The following is a 17,339-nucleotide window of genomic DNA, read 5'->3' on the forward strand; positions in this document are numbered from 1 at the left end:
TCCTATAAGAAATGCTTTGTTTTTATAAAAACTGTACATTAATAATTAAGGGAAAAAAATCAAGCAAATCAGGTCCCCAAATCTCTGAAACTAACTTAAAAATATAAAATATTTATAAAAAATTAATATCACTAAATTTTTATTTCCCCATATCTCAAATACTGGTTTTAGTAGACAATCACAGGAAAACTAAATTTTAAAACTATAGCCTTTCCTGAATATTAACAAGGAAGTATCTTTCAGCTGGGAGAGAAGTAGATTTAATATGTAGAGAATAATGGATCTGTGTTTCTGACTATTATAGTGTGCTGTAAATTTTAGATAACAGAAAAACGCTATTAAGCCATAGTTTGTTATTAGCTCTTTCTTCTTTCCTTCCTTCCTTTCTTTATTCTTTCTTCCTTCCTTCCTTCCTTCCTTCCTTTCTTTATTCCTTCCTTTCTTTCCTTCCTTTCTTTTTTCTTCTGCCCTTTTTCTTTCTTTCTTTCTTTCTTTCTTTCTTTCATTTTCTTTCTTTCTTTCTTTCTTTCTTTCTTTCTTTCTTTCTTTCTTTCTCTCTTTCCTTCTTTTTTTCCTTTTTTTTTAAAGAAAAGGGCAGGAAAAACATCATTCACTACTCGTTGTGATGTCTGGATACTCAGGGTTTCACTATGCCTCTATACATTTCTGAATGTACTTCAGGCATTCATCCTGATTTCCTTGTCAAACTTTCTACAGGTCTCTGAATTTTCTCCATTGACAATTGTATATCTCCAAATAGATATTAACGTGAGTATTGTTACCACAAGGATTTGCACACTTTCCTACTGAAGCTTTATTTGCTGTTATCAACTAGAATTCATGTTCTCAGTGTATGCATTTGAGGGGCAGGCTAAAAGAAAATCTAAAGAAAAAAAAAACATCAGACAGCTTAGATGATTTTAAAACAATGTCAACATCATTATATTCTGTAAGATTAGCTGAGTTTCTGTTCTCTGAACTCATGCTAATTAATCAGATTCCATGTTCAATTTGAAACATCAGTCATATTATAAGGAAATTCCTCTGTAACTGCAGATGTGGATTAGCCAGAACACAGAACTCTAAATTCGGACCTATGATTCCGTGGAAGCACAGGTCACCTATGCACCTCCCATCTCAGAACCTACAGATGGTTGTTTGACATTTTGTAACTCCACTCACTTCAGATGGCAAATTTTGGAAAGAATAGCTTTGGTTAAGTTTTGAATTCTTATAGTGAAAAGAATGAAACCGGACATAGTTGGAGAAGAGGGATTGTGTCCCACTCTCAAAGGAGAGAACATGGTGCTGGATTCTGTAGGAGGGCACACAAGTGCTTGGGAACTGAAGTGGAGCAGGTAAGAGAAAAAGTCAAACACTGTTAGGACTCATCAGAATAAAAGGTAGGAAATTGAAAGCCAACGCAGCAGGACATGTTTCAAACTGAGTTGGACATGTTGCCACCTTATGCAAATTATCATAGAAAGACATATAAGGACCTTAACACACAGGTGATCTCCTGCCTTGGTCAGACCTGGAAAAGAGTATATAAATTCCTGGTTTCTGTAACCAGAAAAACAGAGAGAGTTTTAATTCTCTTACAGTACGTGGGATCCCAATTTCTTTGGTAGAGTCGATTAAAGTGGGATTACCAATGTCTCAAAGATAAGTGGGTACTTAAACCTTTTCTATCACCTGAACAATGATGGAGTTAGAAAACATCGTTATCTTAGGGACAGCTAAGAAACATTCTTATTTAATTAACACTAAACTTCTTACTGGCATATACATATTTGGTCCAATAGAGCTTAGATTCTCAGGCTTTGTATAAGGCATTTAAATCTAAGGCCATAAGCTAGTGGAAGATATCTGACATGTAAGAGACTTGACAGAGATGGGTAGGCAAATCAGTGTAACAACAACAAAAATCTGTCTGCCAAAGGTGTGTTTAAATACACTTGCTATATTTTGTTAATGCAAACCCAGTAAATGATCAAATTCTCACTCTCTGCACAATAGCTATTTATGAACCTATACATATAATTTCCAGCTTTACATGTCTATCAATCTATTGATCATCTCTCTATGTGCATATCATATATTTATTTACCTACTTACCCTCCTATTCATCAATGTGACTATATCTTGTGCTATACTCATAAGAGTCCACAGAAAAGGCAACTCTAGAAACATTTAAACATGCCTATATGGTCAGCACAGAACCTCATTACTCTATGTTGCCCTTTTCCCATGATAGAATATACTTTCCTATGAAGACAGACATTCAGTGTAATGCAAAGTTTTGTATCTTGCATAACGACCTTCAATGATTACTTCTTCAGAACTTTTGCACCGTTGATTGTATAGGCAAGGCTGCATTTTATGTTTGAAAATATTAATCTTCAGTCACTATGTAGTAATTTCACTCTCCTAAATTATTAACTATGTTCTATTGTTTGAAAACAAATATAAGAAATGAAAATGTCGAGTAAAATTCAAATTACAGCTTCAGAAACAATGACAGAATCTAGTTGTGTGTTCACCTTTAGATGCACCCCAGTCCTACTTTTCCGCCTCTGTCACATGCTTTGTTAAAATGAAAGCCTACTATGGCATTTCTTATGCATAGCCACATGAACCAACAGAAGAGCTAGTCTTTCAAAATAGACAGGGCAGAACCTTGATGCTGACTTTACAGAAAGGTGATGTAAACTAAGGAAAAAGGTTAGCATTTGTCTGATCAGGTTTATCCACCAAAGACAAAGCAGTAGTAAAAAAGGAAGAATCTCATAAGACTTCCCAAAAAGCTCATCTTCCTGATAGAGCACTAACTGAAGGGCAGAGCCTCCTAGAGGCAAACTTTCACTATTCAAAAAAAAGGATGAGCATTATGGGCCTCAGATGCTGAATCATGTTTTGGCTATGTAAAGAAATACAAAATATACACAGACAAAATAGTCTGTAGAGGGAAAGTAGTTTAAATAAAAATGTAATTGAGTAATGGGTCTAAAAGTTTTAGCATGACAGCATCCTTTTGGATTCCTCTACAGATCATGGCCTATAAGAAAGGTGCATTGAACCAAGTATGCTACATCTTTTATTTGCTGGGGTGAAACAATTCCTATGTATTTCTGTTATTACAATTAAGTCTTTCAATTATCGAGAAAGAATGGCTTGGCAAGTGGAGATAATAGTGTAATGATGCTTTCAAACTGATACACTGACCGATGGCACATTCCCTTTCCTTCATACCTGTGTATTCCGGTGGGCAAAGACATGTGTAGTTGTTAATTCCATCCACGCATGTAGAATTGTTTTCGCAATCATTATCTTCACAATCATCAATATTGATGTCACAGTTTTCTCCTTCAAACCCATCAGCACAAGTACACCTGGACATCAGGGAAATAAAGGCGAGAAACTGTCATGGTGCATTTTAAAACGTTGTGGTCTAATTTTTAAAAAGAGTAAATATAGACAGCTATTGCAAAATGATTATTTGACATGAAATTTATTTTTTAAAGGCTTTGAAATTCTGCACTGTAAGCAGCAATTTAAGGTACTAGCTAGCAAGCCAGAGAATATTTAAGAAGAAAATTTCATGAGGGCTACAAGATGGTGAAAGGCCTCCAGGGTCTTAAAAGGTCTATTAATCCCAATACATTTGAAGTTCAAAGGACAGAAAATTTTTCTTACTTCCCCTAAATATTTTATTCACAAGTTGGGTATAATTTATCAAAATAATATTTGAGTGAGGGATACAATCATTTGAGAAAATTTTATAAAAGAAACAGAGTATATGTGTTTCTAAAAGTAAATTTTCTAACAATGTTTAGTGTGGATTGTCCTTAAGCTGTTCACATTTTAATGTTAATTTCTCTTCCCAAAGAAGGGCTGCCTAGTTATGTACTCATGAGGTGATTTCATCTGAAGCTTCCCTACTTAATTAGTAAAATAAAGGAAAGCTAGTGACTGGGTGGGGTAAGGGAGGTGGAGAGGGAGGATCAGAGAGGAGCGGTCAGAGAAGGGAGAGAGACAGGAAGAGAACCTCCAACATGGAAGTCCAGAAAGACAAGCTAGATCCAGGTGGGATTGATTGGCATTAAATAGCTATGAACATTAAGGATTTTATAGGTCTAATATCTCATATAGAAGGGCAGTTTGCATCTTTGTCTATTTGATGAAATCTTGTGTAGAGGGTTTGTGGACTGAGAATTGAACACATGCACCCATATGAAAAGCTACTGGGATGTAGAGTTGCATTTGTATGAGTTTTGGGGTATATGAATACTCTAGGACGGAGGCAGAAAACAGGCCTTGGAAAACTGCCAAGGGAAGGGAGTCGCACGGATAAAGTGAGACCTGGGTGGTGGCTCAGACCAAGCGACAGAGGTGCATGCCGCTCTGACCTAAAATCGGGCCTGTGGAGTGAGGGGCAGGGCCAAAAAAGAGATAAGTTTGTTTTATTTTTTAATATTTACTGCAACAGTTTAGTAGTGGTTTGTTGTCCTGATTTAAAATTATCACTGTGATGAAAAAGAAATTATTTTGAGAACCCGGCCGACAGAATCACTGACTGGCTCTCATGGGAACTTGCAGAGGTGAGGGGGCCTGTAAGAGTCTGAGTATGCCCTCTATATCTTATGGATGAGGAACTTGGTGTTCTTGTGGGAACTCTAATAGTGAGAGCTGGGGCTGCTGCTTATCCTTCGGCCTAATTGTGGGACCTGTTTCTTCCTGTTGGGTTGCATTGTCCAGTCTTTATGTGATGGTACGTGCTTACACTTCTTTTAGCTTGACACATCATAGTTGGATGTCCCGGGGAAAACTTCTTCTTTCTGAGGAGAGGTAGGGGGGGGTTGATCTCATGCAGGGTGGAGGAAGGGGAAACTTTGATTGGGACGTAATATATATGAGAATAAAAATAGTAATAATAATAATAAAGAAATGTCAAAAAAGCTTATTTCATAATTCATGAACTATATATGAAACCATTATGCCATATGATTAAATAATTATAGCTTAAGATGTATAGCAAGTTTATCTATTTATATCATGCCCTGGAAATAAATCATTAATATTTTTGTTTCATTGGGAACAGCATCCTTTTAGCACATACTCTTCATTAAAGGAAACACAAATCCAAAAATAAATGTATGATTTGTATAAGTAGACTAGCTGGCCATGAATCACTTAATGAGCTGATATCTTCTGTTGCTATAATCTGATTCGATTTTTCATAATATGTATTCTTCCAAGTTTTTAAAGCTTGGTCCTTCTATGAACTGAGATCCCTGTAGTGTCTTTGAGAATTTTTCATATTGTGCTGTCTCTTTCATGGACCAATCAATACCTGTAGTCTGTACACTAAAATTCTTGAAACAACTGCTTCTTCTTGGAAAATAAGATCATGTCCATTTGTTTAGTTAATCTTGTTATGGCACTTCAGACAAAGGACACCACAGCCATGATACTTACCAGAATCCATCATTCTCTCCTTCTTTTAAGTGGCAAGTTCCTCCATGTTTACATGGACTACTGATACAGGCATGGATGGGGACATCACAGTCCTGGCCCTGGAGGGAAAATGTCCATGTTAATGTTAGTACAAAAAACAAAAAAACAAAAACAAAAAAAACAAAAACAAAACTAAGCTAGCTCTCAGCCCACAGGGGAAGACCATATACCATAAAAGACGAAATACCATAAGAAGTAATGTCCTCCCACTGTGTTTCTACTTACCTTGAAACCATATGGACAGGTGCATCGATAAAAATCAACTGGGTCATTGTTACAGGTGCCATCATTTTTACATGGATTTGATAGGCAGGGGTTACACTTGGCTTGAATAGTAACATCCACGGGACCTATGAATTAATAGTGAGATATAAGAAAGCAGTGTTTTCTCTTTGTCCTTCACCTAATTCATTTATGTTCCCTAATATAGCAGTAAGATTTTTGGAAAATTACTTGTCACTCATCTTTACATGATTCTCTCCTGATGGGAAAAATACTCTGCACTATCCAATCATTTCCAGGAATGCGAAAGAAAGGCTGTGACTGTGAACACTGTGAGACTCTGGGTTGGTAGCTTAGGTAGCAAGAAGCTGAAATTAATGACACCATTCTCACAGTGTGAATCCCTTTACTAAGTGACTAGTATTTCTGGATATTATCTATGACCATGGTCTAGCCTCAGACAGCTCAACAGGAATGCATTACACAAATTTCCAGTGCTGTTTTATGAATGTGACAAAATCCAGAAAAAATGTGGCTTCTGTTCCTCGTTGCGCCATTTTGAGTCATGTAGTTCATTAGTACAGGGTAATATTTCCAGCCTGTCTTCTCTAGCAATAAGATGACACTTGAATAAGCCTTTCAGTTTCCCATTGTGTAACACACTTTACAGAAACCCTCATGATCAGTAAAAGGCCAGATTGACACATATCATCCTCAGAAGTTTTCTACTATTCACACTTCCTACCTGAGCTATGGCCAAAAATATAGAAATTAAACTGTTCTCTGTAGCCCTCATGTTCCTTTGATGCTAATGTTCCCCAGCTGTCGTAAAGCTTCTGTGATGAGGGTGAGACCTACACTTATGTGTAGATATGAGAATATGAACTTAGAATACAATGAGAGACTATCTGGAGTTTGGGAAAGGGCAGTACTTCATTCTCCTCTAGGTTTCATGACTTCATCCACCACAGGAAGTTGGCTAAATTTACAGTGCCAGGCATGAATTTCCCCCTATTGCATGGGCTTTAAGTTCAGTTGGGTGGCTAGTGGTTAACTCCAGAATACAGGGATCACTATTTCACCTTCTGGAATATCTTGCCTTGCTGGGTGATGTCCGGTTCCTTGGCACCACAGTGAGAAAGGACTATTGATGACCTGCACTGATCCTTTTACGGCCACCTGATTTCTCCACCTTTGCCTCTCTACATCACAATCTTGCAGAATTACTTCCCTGGCACCTTGATCACTTCTACTCATTTTCTTACCTGCACTTAAGTCTTTTAAGTCATATCATCTATCTTTTATTTGACTCCAGTTTAGAATTCATATCCTGTCCAGTATCCTCTCTAAGTACCTTCTCTGGATATCCTCAAATTCACAGGGAATTATGGCTTGATCCTGTCTCGGGGTAGCTACCATTATAGTGACCATGAAGAACAGAGGTAAGATAAAAGGTTAATTACTCTTTAGATTAATAATAGTGAGCTAATAAGTTCATGTTTTTAAAAACTCAAATCTGATTCGCAAATCTGCTGTAGACCATGAACAACAGAAAAACGGATGAATGGTAAGAAGCAGTGGGGTTTGTTTTCTCTCTATCTGTCTCTCTGTGTCTCTCCTTGAAAGGCAACTATATCCTTCAATTTCTTGTGTTTGAAGCTAACAGGTTCCAAAAGATGTTTCCTGAAAACAAATTAGCCCCCATGGTGTTTCTCCATAGAGAAAGAAAGACCTTCCACCTCATAGAGACAGATATAAAAATGAAGGAGTTCAGTGTATGCTAACTGGGTTGATTTAAAATTCACATTGATTAAGAAAATATTACAGTATTAGTTAAATGAGCAGAGATGAGCTTATCTGAATACTTAATACTAAAAATGAGGGTTAGCACCGTCTCTGTTCCTGATTTTAATAGATAGACGGCTGGGTGGTGAATACTTTGAAGTCTGAGGGCAGACCTGCACATGACTCCAACCACGAGCTATGTGCTTAACCCCAGAGTTCCTCTCCCAGAAGATTCTATCTCACTTTGATTTATTAACAAAAGCCTAAGACAAAAAAAAAATTCTAACCATATCCCAGAATCTGCCTTTATTCTCCAGTCCTTGGAAACACTAGTCCAATAACAAACTCATGTCCAAAGCACACAAAAAACAACTCCAGAAGCTGGTGGGCGATTTGTGATACCAGGCAACTTGACTGAAACAAGATCTTGTTTAGAACCAAGCATTTTGTGTTACACGTGTTGCTACAGAATTCCTTAAGCAATATTATCAACATCCCTCATTTACCAAATGTTTATTGGTATCTGTGTGAGGTGCGACACCTCAGATCATCCGATCTAAATACAATGCCTCAGCTTCTTCAAGAGCTATGCATGTGCCAATTAGGGAAAAAATAGGGCCGATGATAACAGATGTGATTGGAAGCACATTTTAAGCTCTTATGAGAGAGGAGGTATAAAGCAAATTGAAATTGGATCCAGAACTGCATGAGAAAATCCATGGCCACTTATTTGTGGTCATTGATGGAAATCTATTGAGAGTTTAATAAGAGTAGGAACTGAAGTGCTTGGACAGCTAAGAAAGAAATCAGTACCAGAAAAAGATATGAAGAAAGAGGGAAAGAAAATGTCAAAGAAGTTAAAAATGGCCACCTCTGAGTTAGAAGATGATTAATAAGAATAAATAAAAGTCATTTTGCTGGATTCAGCAGAACATAAGTCATTGGTTTTATACTTTTGACTCAGGAATGAAAAATGGCAGCTGGTGATGAGTGATAAAAAATCATGTAAATTAAAAGAAAGCAGATAAATATTTATATAAATCCATATTTTTCTTTTGGTGGTGAACCAATTAAAACATCTCTACACTAAAGTTATTTCCAAGTTATAGCTTAAGTTAGTGATATGAGATCTCAAAATATAAAATGTTTGGACTGAGTTTGAATCATGCTTCTAAACTGATCTAGCCAGTAAAATTTTCATTACTTCTCACTTAGAAGATGATTATTCAATCATGTTTATGTTGGTTTATGAATAAAGCTAATATTAAGTAATAATTGTGCAGCACATGGCGAGAGCTCTCATTCAAGCAGCCAACAGTTCTCCAAAAGGAAAATGTGAGTCTCCTGAAAGAAGAGACTACTGTTTCAAAGTCATTATGAAGAGATATCTATTCTTCCTAACAATTCTAGAAAGGGCAGGATATTAATATATCAGCTTAGGCAAGGGAGTGCAACACACTACGCTATAGTACAGTGCCAATATTTTAGGATTTTATTAGTGCTATGAATTACTCGATGTTTGAGCTTTTATATATAAAGTGGAGACATAAAGAACTAATGAAGATAATATTTCTATTTTCTCATCTTTCATGTCTCCTTCCCCATATCCCTCCGCCTCTTCCTCCCACTCTTCCTCATACCTGACTGCTGGGGACCGAAACTACAGCTCTACACATCCTCGGCCACCAACTTAACAATAGCCTCATTTTGATTTTACATTTTCCTTCTTTTGAAGAAAGGGTATCACTCTTTGTTTAAGTAGCTCTAGCATGGTTGAGATCTCCTTGGCTCTGAATCTGGAGTGACTGGGATCATTAGTCTGTTCCACCAGGTCGTCATAAGGCAATTGTGCTGATTTCTAGTTTGCCCATCTGCTTTGAACTCCTGGCTGTGAAACACCTACCTTTTTTGTAATATCCTTCTCTGAGGTCCCATGGTCACCTGTAAACAACTCCTGAGAGCCTTCTGGTATCATTACAGTTCCATCATTGATTGACCCAGTTAGATATTATTTACATATTTCCAGCTTATACACATCTCTGTCACTAACGTTCTGTATTATTATTATTACATATTTCCAGCATATACACATCTCTGTCACTAACGTTCTGTATTATTAACTATGTAATAACATAATCCTCATGAAAGTAGGTGTTTAGTTATCAATTACTAGATCTTTATCATGTGGTAACACTACTTTATCAGTTGTAGGAACTCCATGTCTGATGTTTGTTAAATGAATAAAAGAAGATATTATATATTTCTGCTTGAATGCTCACTGGTCACCTGAGCGGCTATCGGATGTCTGTCAAAAAAAAGATGTGGGATATTTAGTGGTGTACAGACCTAAGTCTTTCTCTCTGTAAATCATAGGATTTGCAGAGGATGTTTAAAGAAATATAAAGAATGCTTGATTATGTCAGTGTTAAAGTAATGAGAAGCACCTGGTCACAGGGACAACTTATGATCCTGAATCACCTTTTGCTTACTCAAGAATGCACTCACCAAGAATGCTGCTATCTAAATATGTTATGAGCACCTACTTCACCTTTTTACACCTTTTTTCACTTATTACAATGGAAACAGAAAATACATATTTTAACTAAAATTAGTTACACATAATAAAACAGAAATATTACATTTACATATACAAATGCATGTGTGTCTTTAACCAAGATGATTGGTTTCCCTGTTGTAATTTGATTACATATTGATAAGTCTTAAAATGAGAGGTCGTCGTTGGTAGACTTGCATGAATAAAGTATAAACATTTTACACCAGCATGGAAAGCAGGAGACTTAAGTTAAAATATGAAAATATCAAATTATAAAATATTTAAGGCCCCATCATTTTACTGCTTTTAAACTCATAAAGCACGAATGCTCACAGGACTCCTGAGATCTCCCTGAGTGGGTTGCTCCAATAATAGATTAGAATACATTGCCTTCAGCCAAGCAGACATCCTTGGAGGCGGTTCACACTTTGATTTTTCTCAGGACACTTCTGTCAGAAGGCTGTAAGTCTATTGATAGCAATGGCTCATGGACATTTTTCTTCTATCTGACCTTCTACGTGAAACAGTAGTGAGCTCTGTTGTCAGAGATTCATGGTTCAATCTTTGGCTCCTTTATTCTGAATCAATTACTATAGCTACAGTATTTTGGTATCTCAAGTGGGGAGTGCTCGGTTCTTACATAGGAATTGGGGGAGATAAAGTGCTCATGATAGAGCAATTGTCCCTGAAACAATCAAAAGCCATTTTGACTGTACTATTAAAGAACAATGCACTGCAGGAAGTAGAATCTTGCTTTTGTTTTTAATTAAAATTTGCTTGTCTCTCTAGATTTATTCTTTTTAAAATCACTCCAGTCTTGCGTATGGTCTGATTGTATTTTGGAGGTGTCTGGGAATGTTAGAATAACACCATTAACTACATAGCTATACGGGGTGTGTTTTCTCTGTAAGGCAATGTGACTTGTATATTTCCAATCATTTCATCTTTGTAAAGTGTGTGTTTGTGTGTGTGTGTGTCTTCACGCTCACATGCAAAATTGAGAACTGGAGATAAAAGTGTAGGAATCCAAGTGTGCAAAGGCAAGAATACAACCACAGTTGTCATTCCTCATCCTTCTCTCCTCTCTCTCTCTCTCTCCCTCCCTCCCTCCCTCCCTCCCTTCATCTCTCTCTCTCTCTCTCTCTCTCTCTCTCTCTCTCTCTCTCTCCCTCCATCTCTCTCTGTGTGTGTGTATGTGTGTGTGTCTGTCTCTGTGTCTGATTGTGCACTTGATGCATGGATGTGGCTAAGTTAATGTGTGTGCATCTGCATTTGGAGGCCAATGTCCAATATTGGTGGGCGTTAATCCCTCTGTGTGTATTTTTCAAGAGAGGGTCTCTCACTGAACCCAGAGGTCTCTGATTCATCTAGACTATCCGACTGGTGAGTTCCAGGGATCTGTCAATTTCCACCCGGAGAAAGCTGGAGTTATGTATATGTACCACTATATCTAGATTTTAATCAAACACTAAGGATTCAAACTGTGGCTCTCGTGTTCCTGAAGCAAGCGTTGATCATGGATACACTATGGACTTTAGTGACTAGTTTTTCTCCAATTCTCCACCTCTTTTCTTTTGAAAGGGTCTCTCACTAGTCTGGAATTTGACAGGTATACTAGGTTAGAGAACCAATGAGCTTTGGGAATCTATTTTCGCAAATCTAGGGATTATGATCAAATGATACTATGCCTCTGCTTTGTTTGTTATGTGTGTTCTGAAGATTAAACCTAAGAATTTTTTCGTTAAAGGCAAACACTTGACAAACTATCTCCTCAGCCCTGTCAACCTGCTTAATCTTTAGAGTCTTTCATGTTAGTGCTCTGGTGATGATTTACTCATGAGGAAATGGAGTCAAAACTGAGCTGGTTAAGCCATGAAATTAGGTTCTCCTAAGTACTGGAAAATTAAGCTGTGAATTAAACAAGTCAGATTGATTATGAGGTAATCAATTGCATGGTATTGCTTACTTAAATGTTTTTTTTTCCTTGAATAAATGGTCAAGTTTTAGAAGCTTATGCATTTTGTATTTGTATTAAGTATTATGTATTTATGTATATGCAAATGTTGGAGGAACTGACCATACGATGAATATCTAGGGTTTATATTTTCTTATTTTACATTTAGAAGGATCAATAATTTTTCTTCTCTAGTAATTCTGAGTGGGTTGTTTTTTAAAATTATCTATAAGTTAAGAAGAATGACAAACATTACCAGCTGTAACCACATATTTTATTTCTCAAATGGAATGATATATAAGGCCCTAGGGTTTTTGTGTAACTAATGGTTCATTTTAGTTCTTTTTTGCAAAAATAAATTATGACTGTATGAATTTCTCCAATTAGATTTTTCCTACTTATACCATGAATGTTCGCATCAACTATTCTTAGAATGAGAGAATAAAATTATATTTATTTTGAAGATACTATTTAGAATCTACAAGTCCATCAACAAAGGGTCAAGTTGGGGAAGAAATGGGATGGAAGCAGGCAGGAGGGAGCATTCACTCAGGAAATCTCAGCATGGGGGTGGTTAGGAATTCCTGGCTGGAACACTGGGAGGCTTGGTTTGATTCTTCTTACCTGGGATTAGGAAGCCACAGGGCCCTGGGATCCCTAAGAATGAGGGCCATGTTTAGATAAAGCAAAAGCAAAACATTTTATTGGTTAGAGACTAAGAAAGTATTTCCAATATGTGCACGTCTACTTACATTTTCAAGAATGCTATTCATTCCAATAGATCTAAGATGGATTTGAAATGCCCAGTTGTTTAATTGGGAAACAAGAAATAGCCTACCTATTCTTCAAAGCAGATTGACCAAGAACATAAACTAGTTCCCAACTGGACCTTTGAAGTCTAATCACAAGATATTGCCACTTCTGTGGTGATTAATGTAGGGAGTTTTTCAAAAGGAATGCCAATAACTAAAAGCCATACCTTGACATGCAAATTTTTTGGAGGGAGTTGTGAGTAACAATTTATCTGCCATTTCTCCAGGACCGGCACAGCGAGCAATTCCAGGTTCTTTATATTCCGACTTCACCCAGTCGGATAACCACTGCATGTTACAATCACAGTAAAGAGGGTTGGCTCCAATTGCTCTGGAAAAAGAACACCACGAAAGCACACACACACACACACACAGGTATGGAGGCATTGTTATTTCCTAACGGAACAGGTTCACAGCGATGCTCAGTAGAAAATCCCTATCAATTGGTTGATGTCAACAATTTAGAAGAACATGGGGAAACTACAGATTCCCACTTTCCTTTTTGTTCCAAAGCTGGGATAAATGACGTTAACAGTTCCTTGGGCTTTATAGGGTTGCTTCATCCTCAGACACTTTGATCTTGGATGTAAGTCCATTCTATGGACAAGTTAACACTTTCTGTTTTGCCAGGTTGTTTACTGAGGACTTGGTTACTGTGCAACAGTCTCAGGACTCCACGAGGGGAATCATTTTTAACTCCCCCAACCCCCACGGTGATCTCCCTTTTCTAAGCAGACTGACATATGGACTAACACAAGTTATCCTCAGAAGAAGTTACATAGCAGAAGCATTTAGAAGATGCCTGTGAATGAGCTGGCTGACTTCTCTGAGTCATGCTGGTTGGTGTGAAAATCTACACTACATGTCCTAATTAAATAGGTGGAAAATATTAGGAATGTTGCTTCAAGAAAAGGACCACTAAAAAGGCAAATAAAGCCCATCCTCTGGTGCTAATATGCATCTTTTGTCATCTATCCTTTTTTGGCCTCCCATTTTAGAGTTCTGTATTTAGTTACATAAACAGTAATTGTAATGAAACAGTCATAAGGGAAGCAGCTAGCATCATTTCAATCTAGACCCGTGCTCACCTATTTCTCTAAGATAGCAACACGTGAGACTAATATTACTAATACATTATTATTAATTAGTAGGTTCATAAACTTGTCATGTTTAGCCAAACTAGACAGGCACGGGAGACAGGTTTTCAAAGGTAAATTACCTTTTGAGTAGCAACTGAGGTACAAGTAAATTATAATCTAGGGAGCCCTCTAAACTATACTTGCAAAATTGTAACACCTTATGTTGTGAAAATCAATGTCCACATTTTATCAAGCACTGCAATGCAGTGTTCCCTTTGTGTAGACGTCAGCCTGAAACCAGTCAATTGGCATTTCCCAAATGCCTCCCTGAAGCAGAGCAGAGAGAAGTGAAGGAGGGCTACAGTGTGGAAAACCAATGTGTAACAGGGAGGCAAGGCTGAGTCCTGACAGGACAGGGACCTTTGAACTGGATCACTGTTGTGGGCAAAGCCACATAATGAACTGATCCCTCAGGTCTGGCAGGACCCAAACTGTGTGGCCTTCTCTGACCCATGACCCTAAATCCACTTCCTCCTCTCTGAAGCCTTCTCTCAGATGGCAGCAACAGGGTTTTTTTTTTTTTTTTTTTTTTTTTTTAAACTATATCTCAGGAACATGAGTTTGCAAACAGAGGACTTGTATGGACCTTCTGTGAGGTAGATGCTGAGGCTCAAAGATTAAGTTGTAGAGGTCTTTCCTCCTGTAGCTTCTGGTCTATGGGCACGAATATGAATGAGAGGCATCCATGTGATAAAGGGTTACATACCAGAGTTCCCATAAAGCAAATTCAGACAAAACGTGACTACCTAGAGGACATTATTCCTTCACTGTCTTTCTTTCTGAATTTTCTAAATTTCATTTTTTTGAATCTTGTGAATCTCACTGAGGTCATACTGGGTTTGACATCCAGGCAGAACTAGATAATTTCTACTGGGTGGCCCAATTTATTATCACATAAGGAGGCTTTCTAATGTTAGGTGTCTTTTATTCCTTCTAGCTTTGAGATATCTTGATATTTCATCAAATAATAAAGTTCAACAGTGCTAACTTTATATGTATATATATATATATATGTATATATGTGTGTGTGTTATTTTAAATTACATAAATATACATATGTATATATACATACATATGTATGTATGTATGTATGTATGTATGTATGTATGTATGTAATGCATTTCTATTTCCACTTTTATTGCAACTATAATTATGGAGATGGGAGTGAGAGTGCACAGAAAGGACTTGTCACAAAGCACTGTCACATCATATCATATGCAGTGGTGTCAACATCAGTATTACACAGTGCTATGGCCAATGCTAAGTAAGCTTTGCAGTATGAATGAATCAAGTTTAAGCAAATGGTGTATGGTTCATGGAGGAAGTGGTTCATGGGACACAGCTTTGGGAAGCAGAGTTGGGTAAGAATCAGAGAGCAATAGGAAAAGAATGTAGAGTGGCTGGGGCCTGATTTCATATAAAAGACACTTTTAGCTGAGGAAAGACCACCCACCTGATGAAGATTGCCAGCCCAAAGAATCAATTAAAATTCACTTGTAGGTGGCAAGGAATCCAAATTGAAACTCAGTACATTTCCTTTGAAGATTAAATCAAGCACAGCTCATAGTTTCAGAAAGAGAGGGGTAGAAGACTATTGCAAGCATGTTAATCAGAGGGCATCTGACAGCAACGCTGCAACCTTGAGCCAGGTACTCACAAGTGTGACAAGGCTGAGAGGTCACTAAAGGCACCTTCAGGCACAACAGAAATGTCATTTCCATGTAGAGACCTAAAAGACAGAAAGTTCAGAGACATATTTCTATACATAGAAGGATTTCATTTCATTAACACTTAAGTCAGTGGAAGAAAGTGGTCTATTCTATAAGCTATGTGTGAACAACAGATACCCATTTAGAAAAACAAAAGCCAGCCCATACCTTACATCCTCTGCCCCAAACAAATTGCATATGGAAGAGTTAAATGTAAAATGAAGTTAGCAATTTCATAAAAATATAATCATAGAGTGAGGAACACTTTCAACCGTATAATATAAATCTCAGAAACCAGAAAGCAAAGAGTATGAAATATTCTACATGGCAAAATTTATAAAACAATGTAATTGCTAAGGGGCTGTGTGCAACAAAGTGGACAGTAAATGTCATAACCACAAAAGATAAAGCATTTAAATCCGTAGTTAAGGGATTTAAAATCGGTAGTAATTGTGCACATGCTTGTGCCATCATGAAAATAGTATCAAATAGATCACCGCTAGTGAAGCAATAAGGCTTCCTTAGAACGCATACAGCAAATGCTCAATAAATACACAGGCACTCAAATGCTGCAGCCCTTTGAAAGACAGTTAAAACAGCTCAAAGCCCCAGCTTTCCTTCTGGCATAGTAAAGTAAAAGGATTAATAAAACTCTAATGTGAAAAGTTTACAAAAGTGCCTTGAAAGGATATTCTACTAAACTGTTGAGGGAAAAATAAAATGAACTCATTGACCAAATATTGTTTGGAAGAGGAGGTGACAGTTCTGGAACTATCCTAATATCGTGGATAGAACTTCATAATGGGGAATCCCTTCTACACCATCACATTCATGTTAGTACATCTGCGCCAAGATAAACCTATAGACGGTTCATTTGAGTCTCATAAGAAATAAAGATAATTTTCCATTGATCTGAATGGTAGTAGGCATGAAAATGTTAGCAAAGTTATTTTCTTCAATTCAAGGCAGATTCCATACCTGGGAAACAGTTGATGAACAGCTTCACATGGTAAAAGAAAAACACACTAGAGTGTTTACAGTAGCTAATGTAGGAACAAGATAAAAATCCTACTCAGGGCTGTTAAGAATTATTTAACTGTGGGGATACATATATTGAGATACAGAAATAAATGCAAGGAACAAAGCCTGGAAGAATATGTTATACATTCATTTCACAGAAAAGTTTTCAAGTACAATATAATTTCTAAAGAAAATAAGCTTCTTTATTTTATCATAAATTAATTGGAGTTACATGACATCGTATGTGTTGCCATTCGAGTATATATAAATATATTTATTAATATCAATGTATTGATATATCCTATTGTATATATAGCAATAAATGACAGTAACATGTATTACAAAAGAGGTTATGTTGTCTTAATCAGAGTGGTTGTAAAATGATACCATAAGAGACAAATGTCCCACTTTCAAATTTACAATAAGCTGTAATACATACATCATGAAATAGCCAAGAATAACAAAGTTATCACATCACCCCCAAAATGTAGTTCATAATTCAGATCCCCAAGAGATGTGATTGTTAAATACAGGATGCTTACAGTAACCGGAGAGACTTCAGTCCATCAAAGGTCCGTGGAGGGATACATCTCAGACGGTTGTAACTGATAATTCTGTAAAAAGACA

General features: G+C 37.0%; 1 protein-coding gene across 4 annotated transcripts in view; it reads right to left on the bottom strand.

Annotated features, from left to right (window-relative positions):
- The window catches only part of SLIT2 (slit guidance ligand 2), a gene marked incomplete at both ends in the record, with an annotated part of 320,456 nt that overhangs the window by 42,326 nt on the left and 260,791 nt on the right, over positions 1-17,339 (bottom strand). For all 4 annotated transcript variants that reach the window (XM_080940387.1, XM_080940386.1, XM_080940384.1 and 1 more), the window contains 6 exons: positions 3,253-3,392; positions 5,479-5,576; positions 5,743-5,867; positions 13,012-13,175; positions 15,641-15,712; positions 17,255-17,326. In XM_080940387.1, the coding sequence (XP_080796513.1) occupies positions 3,253-3,392; positions 5,479-5,576; positions 5,743-5,867; positions 13,012-13,175; positions 15,641-15,712; positions 17,255-17,326 (671 nt within the window). The remainder of the gene's footprint in view (positions 1-3,252; positions 3,393-5,478; positions 5,577-5,742; positions 5,868-13,011; positions 13,176-15,640; positions 15,713-17,254; positions 17,327-17,339) is intronic.

Source organism: Micromys minutus, assembly GCF_963924665.1.
Source record: "Micromys minutus genome assembly, chromosome: 1".
Taxonomy (NCBI): Eukaryota; Metazoa; Chordata; class Mammalia; order Rodentia; family Muridae; genus Micromys; species Micromys minutus.